This window comes from Salminus brasiliensis, chromosome 21 (genome assembly GCF_030463535.1).
Source record: "Salminus brasiliensis chromosome 21, fSalBra1.hap2, whole genome shotgun sequence".
NCBI classification, from domain to species: domain Eukaryota; kingdom Metazoa; phylum Chordata; class Actinopteri; order Characiformes; family Bryconidae; genus Salminus; species Salminus brasiliensis.
This window is the reverse complement of record NC_132898.1, coordinates 1,038,124-1,062,817: the sequence shown is the minus strand read 5'-3', so window position 1 is coordinate 1,062,817 and position 24,694 is coordinate 1,038,124. Positions and strand designations below refer to the sequence as shown.

General features: G+C 43.3%; 1 protein-coding gene across 2 annotated transcripts in view; it reads right to left on the bottom strand.

Annotated features, from left to right (window-relative positions):
- lima1b (LIM domain and actin binding 1b) overlaps window positions 1-20,508 on the bottom strand; it is a 33,152-nt gene extending 12,644 nt beyond the window's left edge. Inside the window, exons 1-4 of one of the 2 annotated variants that reach the window (XM_072666285.1) lie at window positions 20,402-20,508; window positions 6,743-6,892; window positions 5,157-5,199; window positions 554-970 (exon numbers count right to left, since the gene is read on the bottom strand). In XM_072666285.1, the coding sequence (XP_072522386.1) occupies window positions 554-970; window positions 5,157-5,199; window positions 6,743-6,864 (582 nt within the window). In that variant the 5' untranslated portion in view covers window positions 6,865-6,892; window positions 20,402-20,508. Of the gene's footprint in view, window positions 1-553; window positions 971-5,156; window positions 5,200-6,742; window positions 6,893-16,547; window positions 16,646-20,401 lie in introns of those variants that run through there. The other variant, XM_072666284.1, reaches the window with a different exon arrangement.
- Window positions 20,509-24,694: the final 4,186 nt, after the last annotated feature.

The window sequence follows — 24,694 nt, the reverse complement described above, 5'->3', positions numbered from 1 at the left end:
TACACTACTCAGACTACTTTTCCCACAGTACTGCTGCTGAGCTGCCAATCATCATGTGTTTTCCTCCATTTATTGATTACCCTGTACCTTCAGAGTCGTTTCTGAGCTTCATGCCCATCTTGGTCAGTAAACTGGATCAGATGGGAAATCGGAGCTTTCTGTGATCTACAGAGTTTCTATCACTATGAAAGAAGCTCCTGCTGCCCTTATTGTTAGATGCACTGTGAACGCTTCTATGCAATCACATGGAAATAGATTTACTAGGGATGTTCTGATCTGCTGATCTAGTGGTTCTGGATCAGGGCCAATCTAGACGTATTTTATTGGATTGAGAATCTATTTTAAGTCCGATCCAGTTCCGATCCTTTGTTTTTTTTCCACCGCCTAGTGTCTTGTAAGTGACATTATTCCCAGGCTTTCCAGCAGTGAGGAGCATTCCCAGAAGACAACAGAACAGTTTAGAACAGTCTAGAACATTTCATTTTTGGGTTCTCAGGTGGGAAGAACCCCCAAACTGTGAAGATATGACCAATAGAACAGCCACCTTCCTTACCTTGCTTTCACCTTTCTCAAACATCTTCTTGAGGCTGTTGAGGGGCACGCTAGGTTTCTCCAGCGGCGAGCAGGGCGTAGTTGGGGACATTGGCCCCGCCTCCCGGTGCTCCTCTTGCTCCTCCTCCACAGACCTCTCCTGCTGCTTCTCCGGCTTCCTCTCCTCCATCTCTGGTGCCTTCTTCTCTTCCTTAATCTGTACGGGCCGCTCCCAGCGGGTCAAGGGCTGCCTCAGGCTGCCCTGCCGGACAAAGTTGCCGGTGCGGGTCGGAGGACGAGGCTCCAATGGAGGTTCTGGTCTGGATGCGGTGGGAGCTGGTGCAACGCTGAGCTGTGGCGCAGCCTTGTCGTGCTCCCAGCGCTTCTTCAGCACGCTCAGGTTGCCCGAGCGAAGGGTTGGCGGCACGCTCTCGGCAGGCTGAAACAGACAAAACAGCAACGAAACAGAGAAAGTGTTTGATGATGAGTTTTGGGTCCAGAGGCTCACTTCTGCATGGGTGGTTTTGTGTGGTCCACTTCTGCTTTAATTTAGAGATGGTCATTAACCCCTTCAAGTCCACAGACACGGCCTCATACACTATACTGTGTGTCTGAGGGTCTCCAGTCACATAATCTCCAGTGGAATGCACTGCAGATGGAACAGGATGCTCTGGAGCAGCTGCACATGAGCCGTGCTCAATGCCATGGTGCTCTAGAGAGGTTTGAAGCCTCCACAGCATTGGGTTCTGAAGTTCTCTGGAGTGATAGATTGGGGCTCCATCCAGGACCTTTGGCATGATATTGAGTGTCAGAACTAATCATCCAACATCAGAAACTGAGGCTGAATGCATTAAAAGGAAATCTCCTCACAGCAATGGTCCAACATCTAGGGTCAAGCCTTCTCAGAAGAGTAGAGGCTATTGCTGCAGAGGGCAAAAGTGGGACCAACTCGCCAATTAATACTCTGATTTGAGACGCCAGGCTGGAGGAACAGGTGTCTCCTTGTGTGAAATGTCTGAAATGGTTAAAAAAGGCTTACACTTAAGAGCTAAATTCCACACATCTGACCATAAGACGGGAAATGTGGCTTTCAGGTTCAAAAAGTGAAAGGTCAGCTTTACTCTTTCAGCGTCCAGAGCTGTCCTAAGGTGACCCGAGATAAGACAATCAGCAAAATCAGCCCAGTTAGAGCAAGCAAACAGTGGCATTCTGGTGGATCGACAAGACAAGGCAAGCAAGCACATTTCTCAGCTGTCGACTGCAGCCAAGAACCCTGAAAGACAACATCTCTGGATCTGCACTGATCAATATTCAAGAGAAGGTGGGTTCTTCAATGGTTCTTCGGTAAGGTTATGGTCCTCCACTGAACCATACCAAAGATCTAAGAAATGACCTGTCCAAAAATTCTTCCCATGTTTGCTTTTGCGGTTCCACTATTGATAATAGTCAAATAGCCCTTTTCAGTAATTTAGTATGTGTCCAAATGTTTGTGGACACCCCTTCTAATACATGCATTCAGCTACTTCAGGTTGCACCCATTGCTGACACAGATGTGCAAATGCACACACTCAGTCCCTGTAGAGAGAGGTACTGCCAATAGATTAGGACTCTCTGGAGCAGATCAACATCATGAAGCTATTGGCACCATGCTGCCTAATGCCAGGCGTGGGCTAGAGGGGTATGAAGCCCCCTCAGCATCATCCCACTGTGTTCTCTGAAACAATGGTGGTGCTCCATCCACTTTCAGGATGAGTAAGAGTGTCAGGGACTCAATCAAACCCCCACAGCAGTGCTCCTGCTCCAAAATCTAGTAGAAAGTCTTCTTCTCTGGACAGTAGAGACAGTTATTCCAACAAAGCAGGATCAGCTCTTTTTTAATACCCTTGATTTCATAAGAAACAATGAACAAGCAGGTGTCCCAATACTTTTGTCCGTATAGTGTATTGCAAACTTTTTTGCTGAATCCTGTCTGACAAGATCACGCCTTTGGAGCAATGCCAGAGAAGAACCACGTCTGGTTCCCTGAAGGACCTAAATGTTCTGAAGTGTTCTTGAGGGACCAAGACGTGGTTCTTAAATGGAACAGCTTCAAAGGGAACCTTTCTTTTGTTGCAGTCTGAATGCCTAAGAAGTTCCCATGTTGGAGGTCCAGGGTTTGGGTAGGACAGTGGTGAGATCCTCCTTGTCCAAAAGCCAAGGCTAAACGTTTGACAGAACAAATAGGAAGTGGCAACTATGACAAAAGCTCCAAGGACTGACTGTATGGTAGATCATCTGCAGACCTAAGACAAAGATACTTCCCCCTGGTCTGGATCCTGGTCTAGATCCTGCCCCAAACCCCCCAAAAACCTCCTTACCGAACCGATTCCTGACCCAAACCTGTTAGGAAACAAAAGAGTTATGGTAGGAAAGGAGTGTAGAGACCTGAGTGGACGGGGTCGGTGCTTTTCTCTCCTGCTTTATCCCTTTACTCTCCTCCCTTTCTTTCTGCTTCTTCAGCGCTTGCAGCTTTAAGAGTGAGAAAGCTCTCCCAGATGTTCAGCAGGCAGGAAACCTCGACGTGTACGAAACCCCCCGCCAAACGACCCAGAGGGAAAGAGGGAGGGAGGAAAGGAGAGACGGAAGGACTCTGCATGGACGAGCGAATGGGACGGGGTGGGGGGACGGGGTAAGGGGGGGTGGTCATGGAAGCGGAGAGGAGGAAGAATGAGGAAGAAAAGGGGGTTAAAAGAGAAAGAAAGAGCGAGAGTTTTGTGAGTGAGAGACGCTGTGAGCGAGAGAGATAGCTTTAGAGAGAGAGAGAGAGAGAGAGAGAGAGAGAGAGAGAGAGAGAGAGAGAGAGAGAGAACAGGAACTAGCCGAGAAATGTTCATTGGAACCTGGAGGCAGGAAATGATACATTTGTGAGGAAAATTAACTCTTTCTTCCCCAAATGACCAGTTTCTTCATTTTAATTCTCCATAGACACTATACAGACAAAAGTATTGGGACGCCTGCACATTCATTCACCCTTTCTTCTGAAATCAAGGAGATTAAAAAGAGTTTCTCCTGCTTCTGTTGGAGTAACTGTCTCTACTGTCCAGAGAAGAAGACTTTCTACTAGATTCTGAAGGAGGAGCATTGCTGTGAGGATTTGATTGCATCAGTGACAAGAGCGCTAGTGACCCCACCTCATCATCCTCAACTCCACAACTCATCCCATCCAAAAGTTCTGGATGGAGCTCCACCACTATCATTCCAGAGAACACAGTTCTTCCACAGTGATCCACAGCTCCTCAGTGCTGGGGGGCTCTATACCCCTCTACTAGCCCACGCCTGGTGTTAGGCAGCATGGGGCCAATAGGGTCATGATGTTTATCTGCTAGGGACTAGACAAGCTGTGTCCAGTCAGTAAAGGGTGCAACTTAAAGTAGCTGAATGCCTTCATTAGAAGAGGCGTCAACAAACATGTTTATTGCTGATCGTTATAGAAGAACACTGTGAAAAGTTTTTGCCTCCTCCTAAAGGCTTCATACCACGTAACGTCGTACAGTTCTTCGTCGAACTGTATGAGCGAGCCAGTCATTTTGATGTGGTTTTTATTTCTGCATTAAAGGACAGACGAGGCTTTGACTTTTGTTGGATGCGCTGTGTTTTTCTGAGTGAGTGCGAGTTCCTTCAGAGCGCAGTTTAAGCTTTTTTCAATTTCTAAACAAGAAAAATTACAAGGATTGTAAGTGACTGGGACGGCTTCAATAAATAATTAGCCTAGCTAAGCAAACATAATGTTTTATAAAACCAAAAGATTTGATTTCAAACAAACACATATAAACTGACTATATAACTGATGTATAGTAATACAATTGTTATTACGATTATCTGGCTGTAGAAAGAGACTCTTGGTGGGCATTCTTTTGTTTAGCTTTAGCTTCCTAGCTATCAAGCTAGGTCAGTAAACAGCAGTTGTGTATAACATATGAAGCGCTTTGCTACATGAAGCCCTGCTCAGTTGCAGTGCACTGAACCAGTCAGACTGGAATTATGTCCAGTCTGGAGTTTTGTCCAGTATATATTGGGTATGGACTAAAGTGCATGCCTGAGTTTTTGACAGCTATCATTAAACTACAGGGCTATCCGCAGTACGTCGGACACGTCGTACGTCTCGGATCAGACTACTACAGCTAAAACTACAGCTCCAGGTTCAGGCATGGCCGAAGTAACAGTAAAGTGAAGCATGAGAGGCGGCGGGGCAACAGCATAGCTGATTAGCATTAAGTGCAGAGGATAAGATTAGGAGCTATTTGAGCGTCCCTGCAGGTGGTGGAGAACAAGGACAAAGAACTGGATGGAAAAGCTTAAAAAAACACAGCAGATGGATTTAAGGACAGATTAGAGGTCTAAGGCTTTAGTCTCACAGAATCAGATCTGAGCAGTGTAATAAATAAATAAATAAATAAATAAACAAGCAAGAGGACGTGGCAGTGGAGAACCAGCAGTGTTACAGAGTCTCCCCAAACACCTGCTCATCTGGAGGAAAACCAGACAGCTAATATATATATCACTGTGCTGGACACATGCAGGGTCTGTGCATCTGTGTGTGTGTGTGTGTGTTGAAGTGAAGAATTGCTCTATGAACAGAAACTCACCGTTTTTTTCTTGTCACTTGCTTCTTCTGCAGCTTTCTGATATCTGAAAACAAAAATCAAAAGAAATTTAATCAGAAATAATCCTCACCAATCCCAACAGATACGGACAAAAGTATTGGGACACCTATTCATTCACTGTTTCTTCAGAAAGCAAGGTTATTAAAAGAGTTGATCCTGCTTTTGTTAAAGTAACTGACTCTACTGTCCAGAGAAGAAGACTTTCTACTAGATTTTGGAGAAGCAGCATTGCTGTGAGGATTTGATTGCATTCAACAACAAGAGAATTAGGGGAGTAAGAATGCTGGATAATTGATTGACCATCCCAACTCATCCCAAAAGTACTGGATGGAGCTCCACCACCATCATTCCAGAGAACACAGCTCTTCCACTGCTCCACAGCTCCTCAATGCTGGGGGGGGGCTTTATACGCCTCTACTAGCCCACGTCTGGCATTAATAGGCAGCATAGTCAATAGGGTCATGATGTTTATTATCTGCTCCAGAGGATCATTTTTACTTTTTTCAGATCTGTTAAAATGAGCAGAAGTGCCACAACATCAGCAATACAAGAAGTCCGACCAGGGGTGCACAGACTTTTGTAAAGTGTACACTGTGCTACCTCTGCTGGTCAAAAGCAGCATTGCACATTTCCCACACAAGCCTGCACTGCTTCTTTCTATGGAACCCAACAGGAGGCAGCAGAGTACGGGTCATTTATAAAATTGCTGGACAGCCCTAAAAAAAATCAATATCATCAATACCTTCTGAATATATGATCAGGTGGTAGTGTTCAATCAAAACACAGAGAGACTGAACACTGCAGTTCACCACACCTTCCACAGCAACACCAGCATCAGTGCAGCGGTGGAACACCAGGGCGATTCAGGGAAGTGTAAGATATGGGGCCTTTGACTGCTACTGCTTCTGATACAGTGAGCCCATTTCTGGGTTCAGAATCTTCATCATCATCATCATCATCATGCGTCACCAAGAAGCACAGGAGCCAAAACGGACAGGCCGAACTGGTTGTTAGAACAGCCCTGAAGGTAAACACTTTAACAGTATAATAACAGTGCTCAGCCCAGCTCAGCCACACCACACGCACACACACACACACACACACACACACACACACACACACACACACACACAGCTAGTCTGCTATCAGACTTTATGATCTATTATTTTACATAACTGGCCTGAAACGTAAGTGTTAATCCAGTGTTTCTTTGGGTATCCAGGGTATTAACAGATATTCTGTCCTGCTGTGAGTGTCAGATGTGGTCAGTGGCGGTTCAGAGGTCACTGGATTATTGATCACAGGGTTTTAGGGTCTAGGTCTCTGAACTGAACGTATTACAGGATTCTGACCAGAGTTTCCCAAAGTTGTCGTGCCATTCAGTCAGGTGGCTGACCGAGAAAATGAAGCTGCAGTGGCTAGAGCTTGCTAGCAGTTGGTGTGCCACTAGGGGGCACTCTTTTTCACTAGGTGGGATAAAGCATGCTGATGTCATCCAGCCCCCCTATTCTGAAGCTTGCAGATCAGAGTCTCTAGCCCAGTCTCACACATGATAACACATCACTTACTTGGAAAGGCGCTCAGCAATGGCACTGTTCTTGCCACGCCCACCGACCAATGAGAGCTCTTTGGCTGTGATGCGCAGGGACTGTGACGTCCACTGTTTCCGACTGAATGGCCCCGTCTCCATGGTTCTCTCTGATGGCTCTCAGGACACTCTGAAACAGAGAAGAATTTTAAACATATTAATAACAATTACTTCCATCCACTGGCCAATTTACTAGAAATACCTACCTTGTGCTTCCACTCACTGGCCACTTTATTAGAAACCACACTCTTATGCTTCCTCACTGGCCACTTTATTAGAAACATCTACCTAGTGCTTCCACTTAGTGGCCACTTTATTAGAAACCGCTCCCTTGCACTTCTTCACTGGCCACTTTATTAGAAACCCCTCCCTTGCACTTCTTCACTGGCCACTTTATTAGAAACCCCTCCCTTGCACTTCTTCACTGGCCACTTTATTAGAAACCCCTCCCTTGCACTTCTTCACTGGCCACTTTATTAGAAACCCCTACCTTGTGCTTCCACTCACTGGCCACTTTATTAGAAACATCTACACTATACAGGTGTACAGGTAGACTGTGTGTCTCAGTAAACCGCAGATTTAGCTCCTTACAACTGAACAGACTCGACTGCTCGCTCCGCCCCTCAGCACACCTGACTGAATCAGCTTGCTGATTAGCTGACAGGTGGAAGCAGACATCAGAGCGGTGGAGTGAGGAGATAAATGAGAGCCCCTGAGACCACGTTAAGAAGCCCTGGACTGATCAACCACGAACAAGGACTTGGAAGGCTTTCTGCTTTCTGCACAAATACAGAGCTTAATTTGCACCCACAGCTGATACAGATGTGCAAATGCACACACAGCTTGTCTAGTCCCTGTAGAGAAGAAGCACTGCCAATAGAATAGGACTCTCTGGAGCAGATCAACATCATTACCCTCTATTGGCACCATGCTGCCTAATGCCAGGCGTGGGCTAGTAGAGGGGTATAAAGCCCCCCAGCATTGAGCTCCAGCATCTCCTGTTGTTGGAGCTCTGAATGAGGAGTAAACAGTATAAGGCATTTTTGTAAACAGAGGAGTTAAACTGTGAGATACAGGCTTCTACTAAACTACACATGAATAAAAATTACAGACTGAGCGGGCTGAGAGGATTACGTCACAGCCTGTTCTTTAGGAGCACCTCAATGTCTGGTGCTGTGCTTACGTCACTCTGTTTGGACAGCTTTTCATTCCTTCAGCAACAAAGCCTCAAAACCTCAAAGCCTCACAGCCTCGCCATCCCAGGGGCGCAGTGCTACTGCTGTTTGCTTTGGCACATCACCCACCATCTCTGTAACAGCAGCCTACCAGACCAATGGTGTCCAAGAGTAGTGTAGTGTGAGCTGCATGTCCGTGCTGGTCAGTAAAATGTGAAATTGGAGCTTTATTTAATTGGAGTTTTATTTTATTATCACTGTATAAAAGAAAAGAAGCTCTGTGCCGCCCGTATTGTTGGATGCGCTGTTGAAGATGCCTACTGTAAAGACGTCATTGTCTAACAGGCCCAAACACATCTTACAGCCCCTACATCACTGCTTACTCACATATTAGTCTAATGAGTCATCCACTGCAATACTGAGCTCCACCATCTGACCAGGAGCTCCTCACTGAAGCTCCTCCCTGTAGATAATGCTGGGATTCACCCAAGCCGTCAGACCTAACATGCACGTATGCAGTACAGCATCTTAAGCAAGATGAGTGTTTTATTGTAGAGTGAGAAAAAAAAAAAAACAAACTAAACCTGGTCACCCCAAAAGATTTTTGATGGCTCTCAGATGACCTCGACCCAGGTCTCAGACCTTTACTAGCTTGATAGGTCCATGGGTTTGGAGACAAAAGCACCAGCATGTCCAAATCTAATACAGCACTCTACCCAAACTCTCATTCATCACCACAGAACAAAGTCTTTCTATCAGCGGTGATTAATGAGTTTGTTCAGGTTGTTGGCAGCTTTACTCATTCAGTAAATGGTGATAATGAGCAGAGGACGAAGAAATGTGAGGCGTTATCATCAGGCTTACATCATCACAGCCACACCTGTCCTACCACTGTCAAATAATCGATTAATTGACTCGATTAATAGGCTAAATAAAATGTAAAATATCGTGAGGTACACTGCAATGTGTCCAAATGTTTGTGGACACTCCTTCTAATCAATGCATTCAACTATTTCCTCACGCCTCCCAAAAATACACATGGTAGGATGAACTGGCTATGCTAAATTGCCCCTAGGTGTGTGACTGGTGGGCTGCGATGGAACAGCATCCAGAGGGAATTCCTGCAAAACACTTCAGCTTGGAGGAGAGAGAAAGGAGAGGTATGCTCTCTGGGACTGCCGGTCACTGACGGATGGCTGTGGCATCACTGAAATCTTGCTTTCTTCTTTTCTTTCGCTACTTGCTCAAACCGCTCTGCAGACTGGCGCCCTCTTCAGGTTAAGCCATTAACTTAAATGCTGCTGGACGGCAGGTAATGCTGAACAACGGCTTCAGTCCTGGTGTCAGGTGACGGGTTGAGTGTGCGACAGTACTGCTACTCTCATTAAGACGCTCCTCAGGTCGTTTAGCTCTCTGATTTATCTGTCCTCGTCTCTTTATTGGTCTGGAAGTCAGATGTGCTCTAGTTCAGCATGGTTCGAAAGGAAGTTCTTAGACAGTGGTTTTAAGCTTCTTGGCTTCACAGGAGAGAAAATAGTTTCCAGTCTGCTACTCCTACTTCCACACTTACTCTCTGACATCTCGGAATTTGATGGCCAAGAAAAGCATGAAGTGCAACTAAAAAATATGAAGGATCCTTTTCTACACCTCGATGCACCACCACACTGACAGCCTCAGCCTCATCTTCTCACAGGTTCTCACATCTCCTGGTTCCTCTACAGCGTTGCTCAAACAACCCTTAGTAGCACCTTCATCTTTAAGTGTAGAGGTAAGTGGGGCCAGTACAGTAAAGGGGCGTGGGCTAGTAGAGGGGTATAAAGCCCCCCAGCATTGAGGAGCTGTGGAGCAGTGGAAGAACTGTGTTCTCTGGAATGATGGTGGTGGAGCTCCATCCAGTACCTTTGAATGGCATAAGTTGTGGAGTTGGGAAAGATGAGGTGGGGTGGTGATCATCTAACCAATCTAGTAGAAAGCCTACCCTGGACAGTTGAGACAATTACTCCAAGACACAATGCATGAGCAGGTGTCCCAATACTTTTGTCTTATGTAGGTTCTTAGCCAAACAAACAGCACATATGGCATCTGTTCCAGTGTAAACTCACAAGGAACTTCTTATAATGTGCAAAACAGGAGCAAATGATTGGCAAATGACCGCAGTCAGACTGAGGAGCCCAGATTTACATAATCGTGAGAGATTTGGGTAGATTTGGTTGGAATCAGAGTGCAAGTGTGCGCCGACATCCTGTCCAGCACTGAAGCCTTCAGAGAACCCTAGAAGAAGAAAAAATGTTGCACTTTGGTTGAAGTCAAATTGCCCTCAGCCTGTGACACCTGTGCAATTACATAATGCCCTGGTGTGGACGTGCCTGGCAGGACTTCCACAGCTCTTTCAAAAGAACTTCAAGTACGTCAACAGCACTTTATCTACACTTTCCACACTGCCGCCATGTTCAACCCTTATGAGCTACAACCATCTCTGTCCACCATCGCCACGTGCAAGTCTCAACATCCAGGAATAAATCAACTTGGTCTTCGAGAGAGATCAGGAAGGAAGCCCTGTGTTCTCTGGAATGATGGTGGAGCTCCATTCAGTACTTTTGGGATGAGTTGGAGAGTTGGGGATGATGAAACAGGGTGGTGATCACCATAATCCAACATCCTGACCTCACTAATGCTCTCTTGTTGCTGAATGCAATCAACCAAATTCTCACAGCAATGGTCCAGCTCCAAAATCTAGTAGAAAGTCTTCTTCTCTGGACAGTAGAGACAGTTACACCAACAAAAGCAGAATCAGCTATTTTAAATCTCCTTGATTTCAGAAAAAAAGAAGGAATAAACAGGTGTCCCAATACTTTTGTACAGTGTATCTTCTTACAGTGTTCTCCTGTGCTCAGCAGCTGCTTAGAGCATCACATGACCTTTCCTAACGATGACTGTTGGGCTATAGCCCGCTAATAATGTTGATCAGGTCATCTTCTACTCACCTACCGATTCCAGGAACAGAGATTTGGACCAGGGGTGCCCAAACTTTTGCATACCACGTCTTGGCTAATTCCACTAAAGCACATTCAGTAGCTTATCTGAAGCAGGTTTCTCAACCCTGCATACCTGAGACCTGAGTTGGGACCTGAACTGGGAGCAGTGGGTCTGGAGGAGATGGCAGCAGTGATAACAGAGGACAGCATGGGCTCAGAAGGTCTTCTTACTCTGGAAATTCCACCATTATTACCAAGTTACATTTCTGCACACAGCCTCCGAACCCTGAGCGAGCAAGCTGTAAACAGCAGGACTCGTCTCACGGCTCATATTAAGAAAGCAAGTGAGTCATTAATGAAAAATGAAGAGTATCCAGGTCAGCCGTTCTTTGAGGATTATTTTTCAGCTCTTCTGGAGGCTGGAGGATTCTCAGAGAGCTGCAGAGGCTTCAAGGCTCAACTGAGGCAATCCAACAGAAACAAATTCAGACAAAGCAGATCCAGAGCACATTTGTTTGGACAGGAATGAAGTGATTTCAGCACAGGCATCCAGCTCTCCTCCAGAAACTGACCGACATGAGGAACTGAGATGCAACTAAACCCTCTCCTGAATTTACACTGAAAAGAATTCTCCAGGTTTGCTTCTGCCAATTAACCCACCCTAGCACTAGCAATGCTCCACTAGCAGGGTGAGGACTTTTCAGGACACTGCCAGACACACAACAGCCTCTTTTACAACTGCAGCCAATGCAGCATCGCCGGGCAGCCGACACGCTCACAATACCACAGCTGCAAATACCCTCACACAATCCAGAATTCACAGGTCCAGCAATAACGGCAGGCCTTTCTGGACCAGAGGCAGAAAAATAGTCAAGTCAAGTCAAATTTATTTGTATAGCTTTTTTGTCACAACTGTTGAAAACCTAAGACCCCCAGTGAGCAGCCAACGGCGACAGTGGCAAGGAGAACCTCCCTCAGAGCTGGAGGAAGAAACCTTGGGAGAAACCAAGACTCACAAGGGGGTCCCGACCCATCCTCCTCTGATCAGAACTATTTATAACTTAATGATAAAAGTTACCAAACCATCTAAACTGTTGAACTGCTCTGATCATAATCATAATATAATAATCATGGAGTCCAAAGTCCAGAGTCCAATTAGGTTTTAACATGGTCATTAGACAGGTAGTAGTGGTAGTAGGGTGTGCCGCTGGTCTGGCATGGGTGGTGGAGGGGGCCGCACCACTTCTGATGCTACCACCACCATGCTTAACAGCTGGAATGAGGTATTTACATTGGAACTTTTAGAAATGGTTTTATAACCTTTTCCAGCTGCGGAGCTTCATTAACTCTCACTGAGGCACACTTCCATCAACCGCACTGGTGAAGATCAGACTTTTTAACAGTGTATGCTGAAACATCGACCTGATCACACCAGACCTACTGCATGTCTATTCGCAGGCAGATCTTTACTGTAGTCCAGAATTCATGACTGTCAAAAGTGCCCAAAAAGTTGATGAACCTTAAAACCACGTCTCCAACTTCTCATGAAGGCAGAGTTAACCGACTGTAACACCTGCTGGGGCTGCAGCTGAAGCTCAGTCAGGTGCTGTTACGGAGACCTTTGTACCTGTGCTCTGTTCCACCTTAGGAACGGCACAAAAACACAGGATAACAAAGAGGTAATCAACATTCTGTGCTACTTCCAGAGTCAGGGGATGATCCAAGAACCTTCAGGTCAACCTGTTCTATGAGTTTAGCTACTGTACAGAGAGACCTATATTATCTAGTAGAGTACAGTGGTTTAACCTGTTCCTAAGTCAAGAAGCTCAGCTTTAAACACTTTAATCTTAAAGGAGCTTAGATATGTTCTACAGTGGTTCTACAGTGGAGGTGAAGGGAAGCAGACGTCTGAAGCTCTACTAAAAGCTCCTCACAGAAAGTTCTTCACCTAATGGTGATGAAGACGCTGCCTGATGCCTGAGACACGGTTCTACCAGAGTTCTGAGAAGAGTTCGGCTCTAGAACCTGCTTTTAGAACCAGATCATTAAAATGGTGGAGGGATACATGCTGCAGGGTGTAGTGCAGCTACAGAAAGCAGTCCCTAAAGAAAACTGCATTAGTGGAGATTCTCTATTCACTATTTTACCTTCATCATTATCATCATCATCATCATTCCATCTAAAACTCAGAAGACTCGTGTAGCTGCACTGGTGTGTTTGGATAAGTATTAAAATATGGGCTGTATCTGTGTTGTAGTCATGGCGACCGACACCTGTAAGACAATCAGGGTTGGTGAAGCACTTTCTGCTTTCAGTTCAGGTTCACGCGTCTAGGATTCACTGCTGTCGCTGTTGTCTGAAGTTGCTGATGAAGAAGCTTTACTGCAGGATGTGTTTTACTGTTGTTGTACTGATTCCAGTGAAGCACATCCGGAAGCTTATTTGGCTGCGTTTCCTCAACACTGCTTGTCAAAGACTCTGTGAAAAGGTATGCAGGTCACGTCGGGAGCTGATGATAGCAGTGATAACATTCCAGTGTAGAAGAAAATTCCACAGCCATGTAATCTGCTTAGGAAAGCAACAGAGGCCCAGTTGGATAGGAGGAGGCCCAAGCACTGTGCCCAATGCTACGAGTGGGCTAGAGGGGTATAAAGCCCCCCCAGCATTGGGGTAGTGGGGTTCTCTGGAGTTATGATGATGCCCCACCCAATACTAATCATTCAGCATCAGCACCTGACCTCATGGATGGTCTCCAAACTCCTATCCTTGATTATAGAAGAAATGCTGTAGGAACAGGTGTCCACATACTTTTAGACATTTAAAAGTTATGAACTTCAGCCAGCCATAACATTAGGACATCTAAAGTGAAGAACATGGTTATATTAGGCAGGTGATGAAGGTGTTGAAGCAGGAAAAATGGACAAGCGTATAAATCTGAGACACTTTGACAAGAACCAGACTGTGATGTTCTAGACGATGACTGGGTCAGAACATCTCCAGAACATCAGGCAAGTCTTGTGGGCTATTCCCGGTATTCCCAGCAAGGACATTCAGTGAACTGACTTAAGACAGGGTCATGGGTGCCCCAGGCCTACTGATAATCATGAAAGTCTCACTTCACAGCTTACTGGACAAATTCTGACAGTTTTGGGTTCATAAACTCAAATAAACTTCATAAGTGGACACCAGGGACTGAAAATGCAGGAAAATGTCAGATATGGGTTCTTTAACTCAGGCTGATGAGCTGAATCAGGTGTGAAGGACCATCTACTTAGTGGTAGGGATGGGTGGGTCCCTGTTGTAATGACAGACTGCAGTATGAAGGCAACGATAATCCCATAACTGCAGGACTGCCATCTTTTAAAACCTCATAGTGGACGTTAACAGCTGTAGTACTGCAGCCCAGCAGATCACACATGCTTGTAGTTATGCGTAATATACAAAGTGTCTGTAAGTGCAAAAAGTCAATTAGGTTCTTATTCCACCTAATGGTGATGAAGACGCTGCCTGATGCCTGAGACACAGTTCTACCAGAGTTCTGAGAAGAGTTCGGCTCTAGAACCTGCTTTTAAAATCAGATCATTAAAATGGAGGGATACATGCTGCCTTTAGGGTGTAGTGCGGCTAAAAAAAAGTAGTCCCTAATAGACAATTTTACTTTGACTAGGACTCTCTACACACCTCTGATGTGGTTCTGCTGTGTGGTGTGTTATACAGGGCAAAAATATATAAATAGCAAAATACCTCAAAACATTGGTGTTGCTGTTAGGCTGCCCCACGGTTGCTATGGTATCCTAAGTGGTTGCAAAGGTTTTTGCGAAGCTCGATCATGACTAGACCTGTGGAGGTCGATATTCCTATAGCTATGGCTATTTGTCAGCTACTGGAAAAGGGTTCTTTGAATCGTAACAATGGTGGAACCATATGGAACCATCCACAAAAGTAGATAAGTGGTTTTTGACAGTGCAGAGAACCATTTTAAGCATCCAAATGGTTCTTTAGGTGACATGTTTGTATATATAACCTTTGAAGAACCCTTTTTGAAAAGAGTAGAAAGTCTTACACCAAGCAACATGCTGAGAGTCAAAAGCCGATCAGCACCAAGAGCCCTTCCAGCTTCAAGTACGGCTCGGCTCGACCCGCCATCCTTTAAGATCCACGGAAGACGAGCGTCCAGACTTTTTACTGTCCTGCACCGAAGTGGTGGAACGAACTTCCCCTGGGTGTCCGAACAGCAGAGTCCAACGCTCACTGTCCTCAAACCCAGACTGAAGACCCTCCTCTTCTGAGAGGACTCAGGCGAAGAGAAGAGTACTATAGTGTCCATATTGACTTGTGTTTAGTAGAGTCTAAGATTAGAGGATCTCTGAATTTTAGTTTATTTAAACTAGCTGAGGTTCTTCTTCAGTAAATAGTACAGCACTTTTGTAAGTCGCTCTGGAGAAGAGCGTCTGCTAAACGCCTTAAATGTAAATGTAAAAGTAAAATGGCTTAAAACAATAAAAAATAAAGAAGAAATCAGAGAAATAATTTGATCATATTTCCACAACAGGCTAATCAACACAGCTTTTAAACATATCCCTACCAGTCCGGCCAGCGGGTCCCCCCCAACCCGCCACCACCCATGGCTCACCCACCTGCTGCTGCTGCCTGTTTGGTGGCCGTGCTGAAACCTAGATGGACTCGTGCCTGTCTGACACTATTATTATCACCACTATTAACTTTCTGTTGTATCTGCTTTGGTAATTTTTAACATTAATGTTTAAATAGTCTGGCCAGAGGAGGACGGGTCCCCCTTGTGAGCCTTGGTTCCTCCCAAGGTTTCTTCCTCCAGCTCTGAGGGAGTTTTTCCTTGCCACTGTCGCCGTTGGCTTGCTCACGGGGGTCTTTGATCCTTCATGTTATTTCTTCTTTCTTCTCTGTCTCTGTCCTTTATTAAGTACTAATTATGTAAAGCTGCTTTGTGACGACAACAGTTGTAAAAAGCTCTACTAATAAATATGACTTGACTGACTTGATATCAGCAAGATTCAAGAGGAGTTCCCTCACTAAGGTCTTAGTTTTAGCAATGAAAGGTTCAACCTAGAACCAGAGAACCTTTCTCAGAGTGTGTCACTCTGCTAAAAGTAAAAGCACACTCCAATATCAATACTGAAAGTAGTGCAGAAAGAAAGCAGAAAGTGAAAGAATACAGAGGAGCCGTGACTGGACTCTAAATAAGTGAAACACAGGGCCTTTTTTATGAGCAGCTTTGTGTTGGAGCTCAGTTTTAACAACAATATCTGTCCAAATGTGACAAGTGTGGCCTCCTCCTCTCAGAGCACAAAGAGCTCTCTCTTCCAGAGAGGAGCCGGCAGTCAAACCGGCTCCTCATCTGAGGCAGCGACAGCTTTAGGTGCTAAAAAGTGGCCAAACTCCCTGTTCAGCTCAGCGCTCTCCCAGGAGCTGAGTAATGCAGAGAGCCTGAGGCTGGAGCTCAAGCCAAGGACATTCTGAACCGAGTCCTTATTACTGTGAAATCAGCCTGAGAGAGACAACACCAAGAAGACCTTTCCATCCAACACCAACAGCAGCTTTCCTTCAGGATGCAGAGAAACCTGCAGTCATCACACAACGCCAGCAAAACCAGACCCACCTCGTTATTCAGTTGCTCCCTTTTTCAGATCCGGAGGGTTTTATATTCTGCTCATCGCCCGGGTTTCAGTCCGGCCTTTAACGCTCGCACACACTTTCGGTGCGTCACCTGCTTCCAGAGAAAGACCTTTGAGACACCTGACACTGCCTGCTCTCGGGTGGGTGTAGAGTTTGCAAAGGGCGGAGCTGAGGGAGGGTGTCCCATTCGGTCTGAGCAACGCTCCCTTCCTACCCTACTGCTCTGTTCCCTTAAGGGAGCTCATCTGTGGTGGTGGGCCTGTCCTGTCTACGCTCCACCCACAAACACTTGTAGCTGTAGTTGCACTATGCGTACTGCAAAACTGCAAACCTCTCTGTTCTTTACTGACATAAAGCTAGAACCTTAAAACCCAGCTAAGAAATATGGTTCTTTTAGGCGACACCATAGAAAAACCACTACTGCTCCTCGAAGATCCCCTTAAACATGATAAGAGATTTGAGATGTTTGAAGAACCTTTTTAAACTTCATGGAACATATCTGCACTCTTAAAAATAACTAGGTTCTTCAGAGGTTCTTTAGTTAACTACAACTCATAGAACCAAGCTTAAAGCAACAGCCTGAGGTGCTAATCTTGGTTAAATGGTTTGTCTCTCTAGTGGGAAACATCTTGCCTTCTTCTGGGTTCCACTATGTTTCTATTAAGTTCCTTTTCCTGTACGATATAGAACCCTTGCTGCTAAGAGGGAACCAACTAAAGGACGCTTCCGGCTAAGAACCTGTTTAGGAGCCTTAAAATGAGGTGGGTAAATCTCTTAGGGCTGCTTTACACCAGAGAACCATACAGGGTTGGGGCCTGGTGACCTTAGGTGTCCTCAGAGTGTCCGGTTCTACTGGTCAGGGCTTTTCTAAGGCGGTTATACAAGCTGTGTGTCACATAAGGTGGAAGGGAAGCTGAGGATGGCCTGTTCTGATACAATCAAGGGGACAGCAGAAGACAGTGTAATGACATGCGGCCCACAAGTGGTAGAACTTGATTACATGATACCTTCCACCACTGACCTCCGGCATTGCATTTCACCTGCCAGGTGTGTTTTGTGTGTGTGTGTGTGTGTGTGTGTGTGTGTCCTTCCTCATGTATTATTCCTGGAAATAAAATAGCAGCTCATGCGTTCCTGCTGTTATATGCAAATAAGTTCACTGAATATATAAACTGATGATAAATTAGACCTAGATCCAATTAATCAGGTGTGAATCAGAAATCCCACCTACTGTCATCATTCAGAGTGGTGTGAAGCACTCGGTTCTAGATAACCTCCCCCAACTTAGAGCTGTGGTTCTACAGTGGAGGTGAAGGGAAGCAGACGTCTGCAGCTCTACTAAAAGCTCCTCACAGAAAGTTCTTCACCTAATGGTGATGAAGACGCTGCCTGATGCCTGAGACACTGTTCTACCAGAGTTCTGAGAAGAGTTCGGCTCTAGAACCTGCTTTTAAAATCAGATCATTAAAATGGTGGAGGGATACATGCTGCAGGGTGCAGTGCAGCTACAAAAAGTAGTCCCTAAAGAGAACTGCATTAGTTCAGATTCTCTATTCACTATTTTACCTTCATCATCATCATCATCATCATTCCATATAAAACTCAGAAGACTTGTCTAGCTTCACTGGTGGGTTTGGACAGGAGATAAATTATGGGCTGTATCTGTGATGTAGTCATGGTGACCGGCGCCTGCTTCCATTCACCAGTGAAGCTGGTGAGATATGGAGAGAATTCTCTAACTTCGGCTTCAGTAAAGTTCTCCTTTAATCCACTGTTCTTTACCAGAGAACCCTGCTGGGGCTCTGCAGAGCTGACAGGCTGCTGTTTAATGATCTACTATATATCAGTGTGGGTCTGTTGGTCAGATACTCCTCTGTGAATCATTACAGCTGCGTCCGTTTGTGAAAAAACAGAGAAAAGGGCAGAAAAGCTCACGTAATTCAGTCACCGTAAATAAAGAGCCGCAGTTACTGTCCCACAACATTCCTGCACTAATGAACCGTCTGCCTGGGAAGCGTTCTCACCCACAGAGGAGCTCCGCTCTGCCCTTATTACCTGACTTCATTTCTAATGAAGGACGAGAGACAGGAGACGGGGCTGCATTCAAACCACATTCAAATCACTGTCCAACAGACAGGTTAGCTTACACACACACACACTGACACACACACTCACACACACACAAACACTCACACACATATGGTTTGTATTATTTGTGACTACTTCAAAATAAAAGGATCCATATCCTGGAAAACCTCAATTTCCTCATTATATCTATAAACCTATTTATTTATTAATATATTAATTTGTTTTTTTTGTAATATTAGTATTATTATTTTTACTCTGAATGAAGTGGAAGGTAAATATTATTTAGTTTCAGAATGAACCGCTCACTCCCTCGTCATTACAGGCTCAGAAACGTTTAATTTTGTCATTAACACACCTGCAGATTATTAAAATGGCCCATGACCTGAAAAAACAGGTTTCCTTACTCTATTTAAACAAGTACTTTATTATTATTATTATTATTATTAATTAATATTTATCTGTCTATCTGTTTATCATTGGCAATATTTATTATTGATTATTTTATTGTTTTATTATTACCATAAAGATAACTAACTGAATTATTATTATTATTATTATTATAGTGGTTTTCATATTTTATTTATATACATATTTATTTATCTATACATTTACAGTTAGCAATATTTTTATTGACAGATTTTATTATGTCAAAAATGCCACTGAATTATTATTATTATTATTATTATTATTATTATCATCAAAATGTACCAACTCTTGTCTTTACAGTCCACATAGAAAAGCTACAAAAGAGACTTTCGAAATTTATTTATTAAAAAAATTATAAATTCCGTTTTTGTGAAGTCACACAAGCCAAACATTTACAGCCAATCAGAGCAGAGCTCATTTACATATCTCCGCCTTAAAGGCACAGTCTGTTTAATGCTAAATAACACATGTAATCATTATTTAATCAGTAACATAATAATAAATAAATAAATAAATAAATAAATAAATAATATTTTTACATATCCTAACATCCCAGTCTTAAAGTGACAGTAGCACACACAGCCTGTTTCATTCTCTATAGTGTGAATACATGTGGTGCACAACCAGGAAGCTGGAGATTTACTCTATATATTGGAACATTGCTGTGAGGAGGATTTGATTGCATTCAGCCCCAACAAGCGCATACTGGTGTTGTGTGGGTGATCAGTTCTGCCGCTTCAGCTTGTCTCAAAGGTACTGGATGGAGCTCCAACCCCACAGCACTATTGCTGGCGGCCTTGATATCCCTCTAGCCCACACTTGGCATTGGGCACGGTGACCTTAGGTGACCTTAGAGGCTCAGTGCTTTTCTGTGGTGGGATTACAAGATGTGTGTGTGCAAGTGCATGGCTGTACCACCTTAAAAAGTAGGATATCCACATATTAAAAGGGTTTTCTGGATATTTTTGGACATACTGTTTAATATATTAGGCTGAAATTGACTTTTTTTTGGAATTGTCCGTTCCACCTTAAATGGTGCAGCAGTTGCATTCTGGCGCCTGAGGCGCCAGAATGCAACTGCTGCACCATTTAAGGTGGAACGGACAATTCCAAAAACAAGTAAACTCCATCTGATCTGAGGTGGATTAGAAGGTCAGATTATCTTCAGAATCCTTCATATATTTCATATCCACTAAGCTAAACACAAATACCATGTAAATACCCAACCACACCCCCCACAACAACCAGTACCCCCACTAACAACACAAAAACCATGCAGATCCAAACCCAGCCAGTCTTACTTCTCAGCAGGTGCACACGTACATGGAAGGAGAACATTAGATGATCTTCTGAGATACAAACGTGAGACAAACTGCAGACATCCAGCAGAAGGAGCAGCAATCAGGTAGATGCAGCCTGTCCAGAAAGGGCTCCAGGTTAGAGTGCACGAGCAGAAGGTCCTAAACTCCAGCTGTCGTTTGCAAACTCTCTGTTTTCTGGTTTGTTTTGGGGCGATGCAGCAAAAAAAGTCTCCTCACAGTTCCCCACACGGGCTGATGCTCTGGGTCCATCTAGTGGGCTTGGGCAGGACAACGTCACCAAACCCACAAAGGAATCTGACGATTGTGTTCGCCGGCCAGCAGAGGGCGCTGTTCTCACGCATGGTTTCTGTGTCCACGTCTAAATAAATAAATAAATAAATAAATAAATAAATAAATAAATAAATAAACTACACACATATGTATGCCTATACATTAAAACGTTCAAGAATAAATTACACAATAAAAAAATATTAAAAGTATTAAAATAAACTATAGAATATACTATAAAATTGTATAAAACAAATAGAAATTATTAAACCAAAATGACAGAATTGGCATATAAAATTCTAAAAATTTAAAAATATAAGTTAACTTTTAAAAATGAAATATATAAATTTTACATTTTTAAACTAAAAATAAAACAAACAAGGTAAAAAAATGAAGCATCTGATTACAATAACAAATACTAATAAATAATAATAAACTAAATTACTAAAAAGTAAAATATAAAAATTTTAGTAAAACAGTTATTAGTAAATTAAACATGAATGATGAAGCTTTAGTGTTGGTACACTGTATATGCACTGTTTGTCCAAATAATTGTGGACACCCCATTCTAATGAATGCATGAATGAAGGAGTTGGGGACGATGAAGTGGGGTGGTGATCATCATCATCCAACATCCTGACCTCACTAACGCTCTTGTCGCTAAATGCAATCAAATCCTCACAGCAATGCTCCTCCACCAAAATTTAGTAAAAAGCCTTCAGGACTGGTATTCCTGACCTGAAGAGAACACCTGCACCTGTTCTAGCTTTATCTGGGTGTGAAGTCCTGTGTGTTCCTCTGTTTGGTTTCATTATCTAATCAGCCAATCATGTGGCAGCAGTGCTACATGGTCGGGGCAGAAATCGGATTTCAATGTTTTGAATGAGATCTTGTTGTCATCAGACATGGCCAAAATCAGACTGAGCTGTCTGCCTTAGTCTCGCCTCCTCTAGATCAGTGGTTCCCAAGCCTGGTTCTGGAGAACCTCCTGTCCCGCCTATTTGGGTGTTTACCCTGCTCCCAACACTCCTGATCCAGCTAGTCAGCTCATTATCTAGCCCTTCCTGAGATGAACGTGGTGTGTTAGAGCAGGAGACCACCAAAATGGACCAGCCAGGGAGTTCTTCAGGACTAGGAACCACGGAAACTCAGAAATCTGAAGGCCTTTGGTCATGTATGTAGGTCTTGTGTATCTTGAAAATGGCTTCCTGTAGCTGCTGCCTGGGTCATCAGATTCAGACCCCTGACTCTGGCCTACAAAGCCAAGACTGGACCAGCCAGCCCCTCAGTACTTGATGGCGATGGTCAAAAGCCGATCTGCACCAAGAGCCCTTACAGCTTCAAGTATGGCTCGGCTTGACCCACCATCCTTTAAGATCCACGGAAGACGAGCGTCCAGACTTTTTACTGTCCTGCACCGAAGTGGTGGAACGAACTTCCCCTGGGTGTCCGAACAGCAGAGTCCAACACTCACTGTCCTCAAACCCAGACTGAAGACTCTCCTCTTCTGAGAGTGCTCAGGCGAAGAGAAGAGTACTATAGTGTCCATATTGACTTGTGTTTAGTAGAGTCTAAGATTAGAGGATCTCTGAATTTTTAGCCTTTTCAAACTAGCTGAGGTTCTTCTTGATTAAATATCAAAGCACTCTGGAGATGAGTGTCTGCTAAATGCCATAAATGTAAATGTAAATGTTAAAAATGCAACCAAATTAGAAATGAGAAAACCATTTTTTGGCCATACAGTGAGTCTTTTATCCATATGCCACCAGGTATTCCAGCTGTCCTGACCTTGAGTTTGAGGAAGTAAAGTAAAAGTCTTCATCTAACGAGAAGAAGGGTGGAAGCAGTGCTCTCATCTCTAGCTCAAATCGAAAGCTTCTTAAGGGAAGCGAAAGCTTTTCGTACCAATCGAAAGTTGCAGACTCAGCTTCCATACTGGGGGGCAAAAGTATTGATCTATAACTGAACTGAGCTTCTAAACATCACTGGATCAAAAATAACTGGACGTAACTGCAGCACAGTACTGATACATAACATGCAGAACATCTGCACTATGATTATTTGCACAGCTGTACAGATGTTAATTCTCTGTAAATGTTTATAGAATGATATCTGAACATAGGGTTTTTTATTTTATTTTTTATGACTTTATTTACTTTTTTAACTTATAATTACTATTATTTTATTTATTGTTTAGTGTATTTTTATCTATCTGATTAGACTGATTAGACTTTAAGATGTTATGATTAGACATTATTTTACTCTTGAGTCCTGGTCCTGAGAGAATCCTCACAAATGTCCATAACTCTCTATTCCAGTAGACTAATGGTCTTAAGATCAAGTCCACTGCCCCTGTGCTCTTTGGGACAGTCGGCTGATGAGCTGGATCAGATGGATGGTTGGAATGGTAGGTTTATCGTAGATTTGCTCAGATTAGCAGCCTCTTGCCCTGCTGTAACTGAGTTCGGCTAAACTAGTGTGCTGGACCAGTATCTACTGTCTAGTCTCAGTGTTTCAGCAACACACTGTCTCATGCAGTGATGGTCGGAGTGTAACTGGTTGTAAAACAGCTGGCCCTGTTCTGAATCTGGCTGTCTGAAGCTCAGGATCGGGGAACACGGAAGGAACTGAGTAGCGAAGTCCTAATAATCGGCTACCGGAGAAAAGAGACCAAGGGTCCAGTGATGCCTCCAGATTTCTGTAAACCCTCTTCAGAACCAGTGAAACACCACAAGAAAAAGGTCAGAAAAGGTCACTGATAGCTTATTAAGTACACAGTATGGACGAAAGTATTGAGACATCAACACATTGCACCTTCAGGGGGTTTTATGACATCCCATTCTAAACCCATGAGTATTAATATGGAGTCGCTATTGATTGATTTTGTTCAATTGTGGCAATTGGACTGAATGAAACACTTGAATTTAATGGTAAAGAGGTGTGTCCCAATACTTTTGTCCATATGGTGAACATTACCTTGTATAGTCAAGGCTGTATATAAGCGTGTCTTCCTGTATTTACTTTCAGTATTTACTGGTTTCCTGTTGCTGGTTTGGTTGTTGCTTATGATGTTGCTGATGTAAGCGGGAACTGTAAAGGTCATTTCTTCTTTCTATCATGTGTTTGTCCTTTGATAATAAATTTAATTCCTGTTTTTATCGTTATCTTTATGAAGCCTGTTGGTGTGATGTAAACATCCACCCCATTCCTACTTTTTTAACATCTAACTAACTGTCTTTGAGGAGGTTCAATCTCCTGATGACTCCTAAAAACATAATACTAATAAAAATATAAATATAATAATGCAATAATAATAATAATAATAATAATAATAATAATAATAATAACAATAATAATAATAACCCAGAATATTCGCTTAAAATGTTCTGCCTCAGTATTTGGAGCACATTAAACTGAATTATAGTCAAAGTCAAATATATTTATTAATTAAATATTCATATTGTTTTCCTGTAAACAGTTTGAGAATAACAGTCCAGGCTTTTTTAGTTTTGTAACTTGTCTGTTTAAAGTCAGTCTGTCTGTTACACACGTTTATAACGTTAAAACTAAATAACAACAATACTAAATATAAACAGGCTCAAATTGAGAAATGGCTGGTGGCATTATTGTTCTAGCTAGTAGAGAAATGGAGAAAAAATAATTTTCCAAACATATATCATCACTGGCACATAAAAATCTCCGCAGCGGCAACCTGAAATTATAAAATTATGTTTTAATAATTTTTTGTGATCGTTACAATATATTGTATATTATTTAACTGAAATGCAGAACAAAAAAATAATACTTTTAAATGGTAGCAAATAGGGAAGAAACTCTACAGCTGTTAAGATTGGCCCTAGTTTATATCTGGATATGTATTGGATATATGTATATATATATATATATATATATATATATATATATATATATATATATATATATATATATATATATAAGCACCACCTCCTCAGCTCAGCTCTATTTAAGCCAATGAGCTGATTCTGTCTCTCCCACAGCCTCTCGCAAC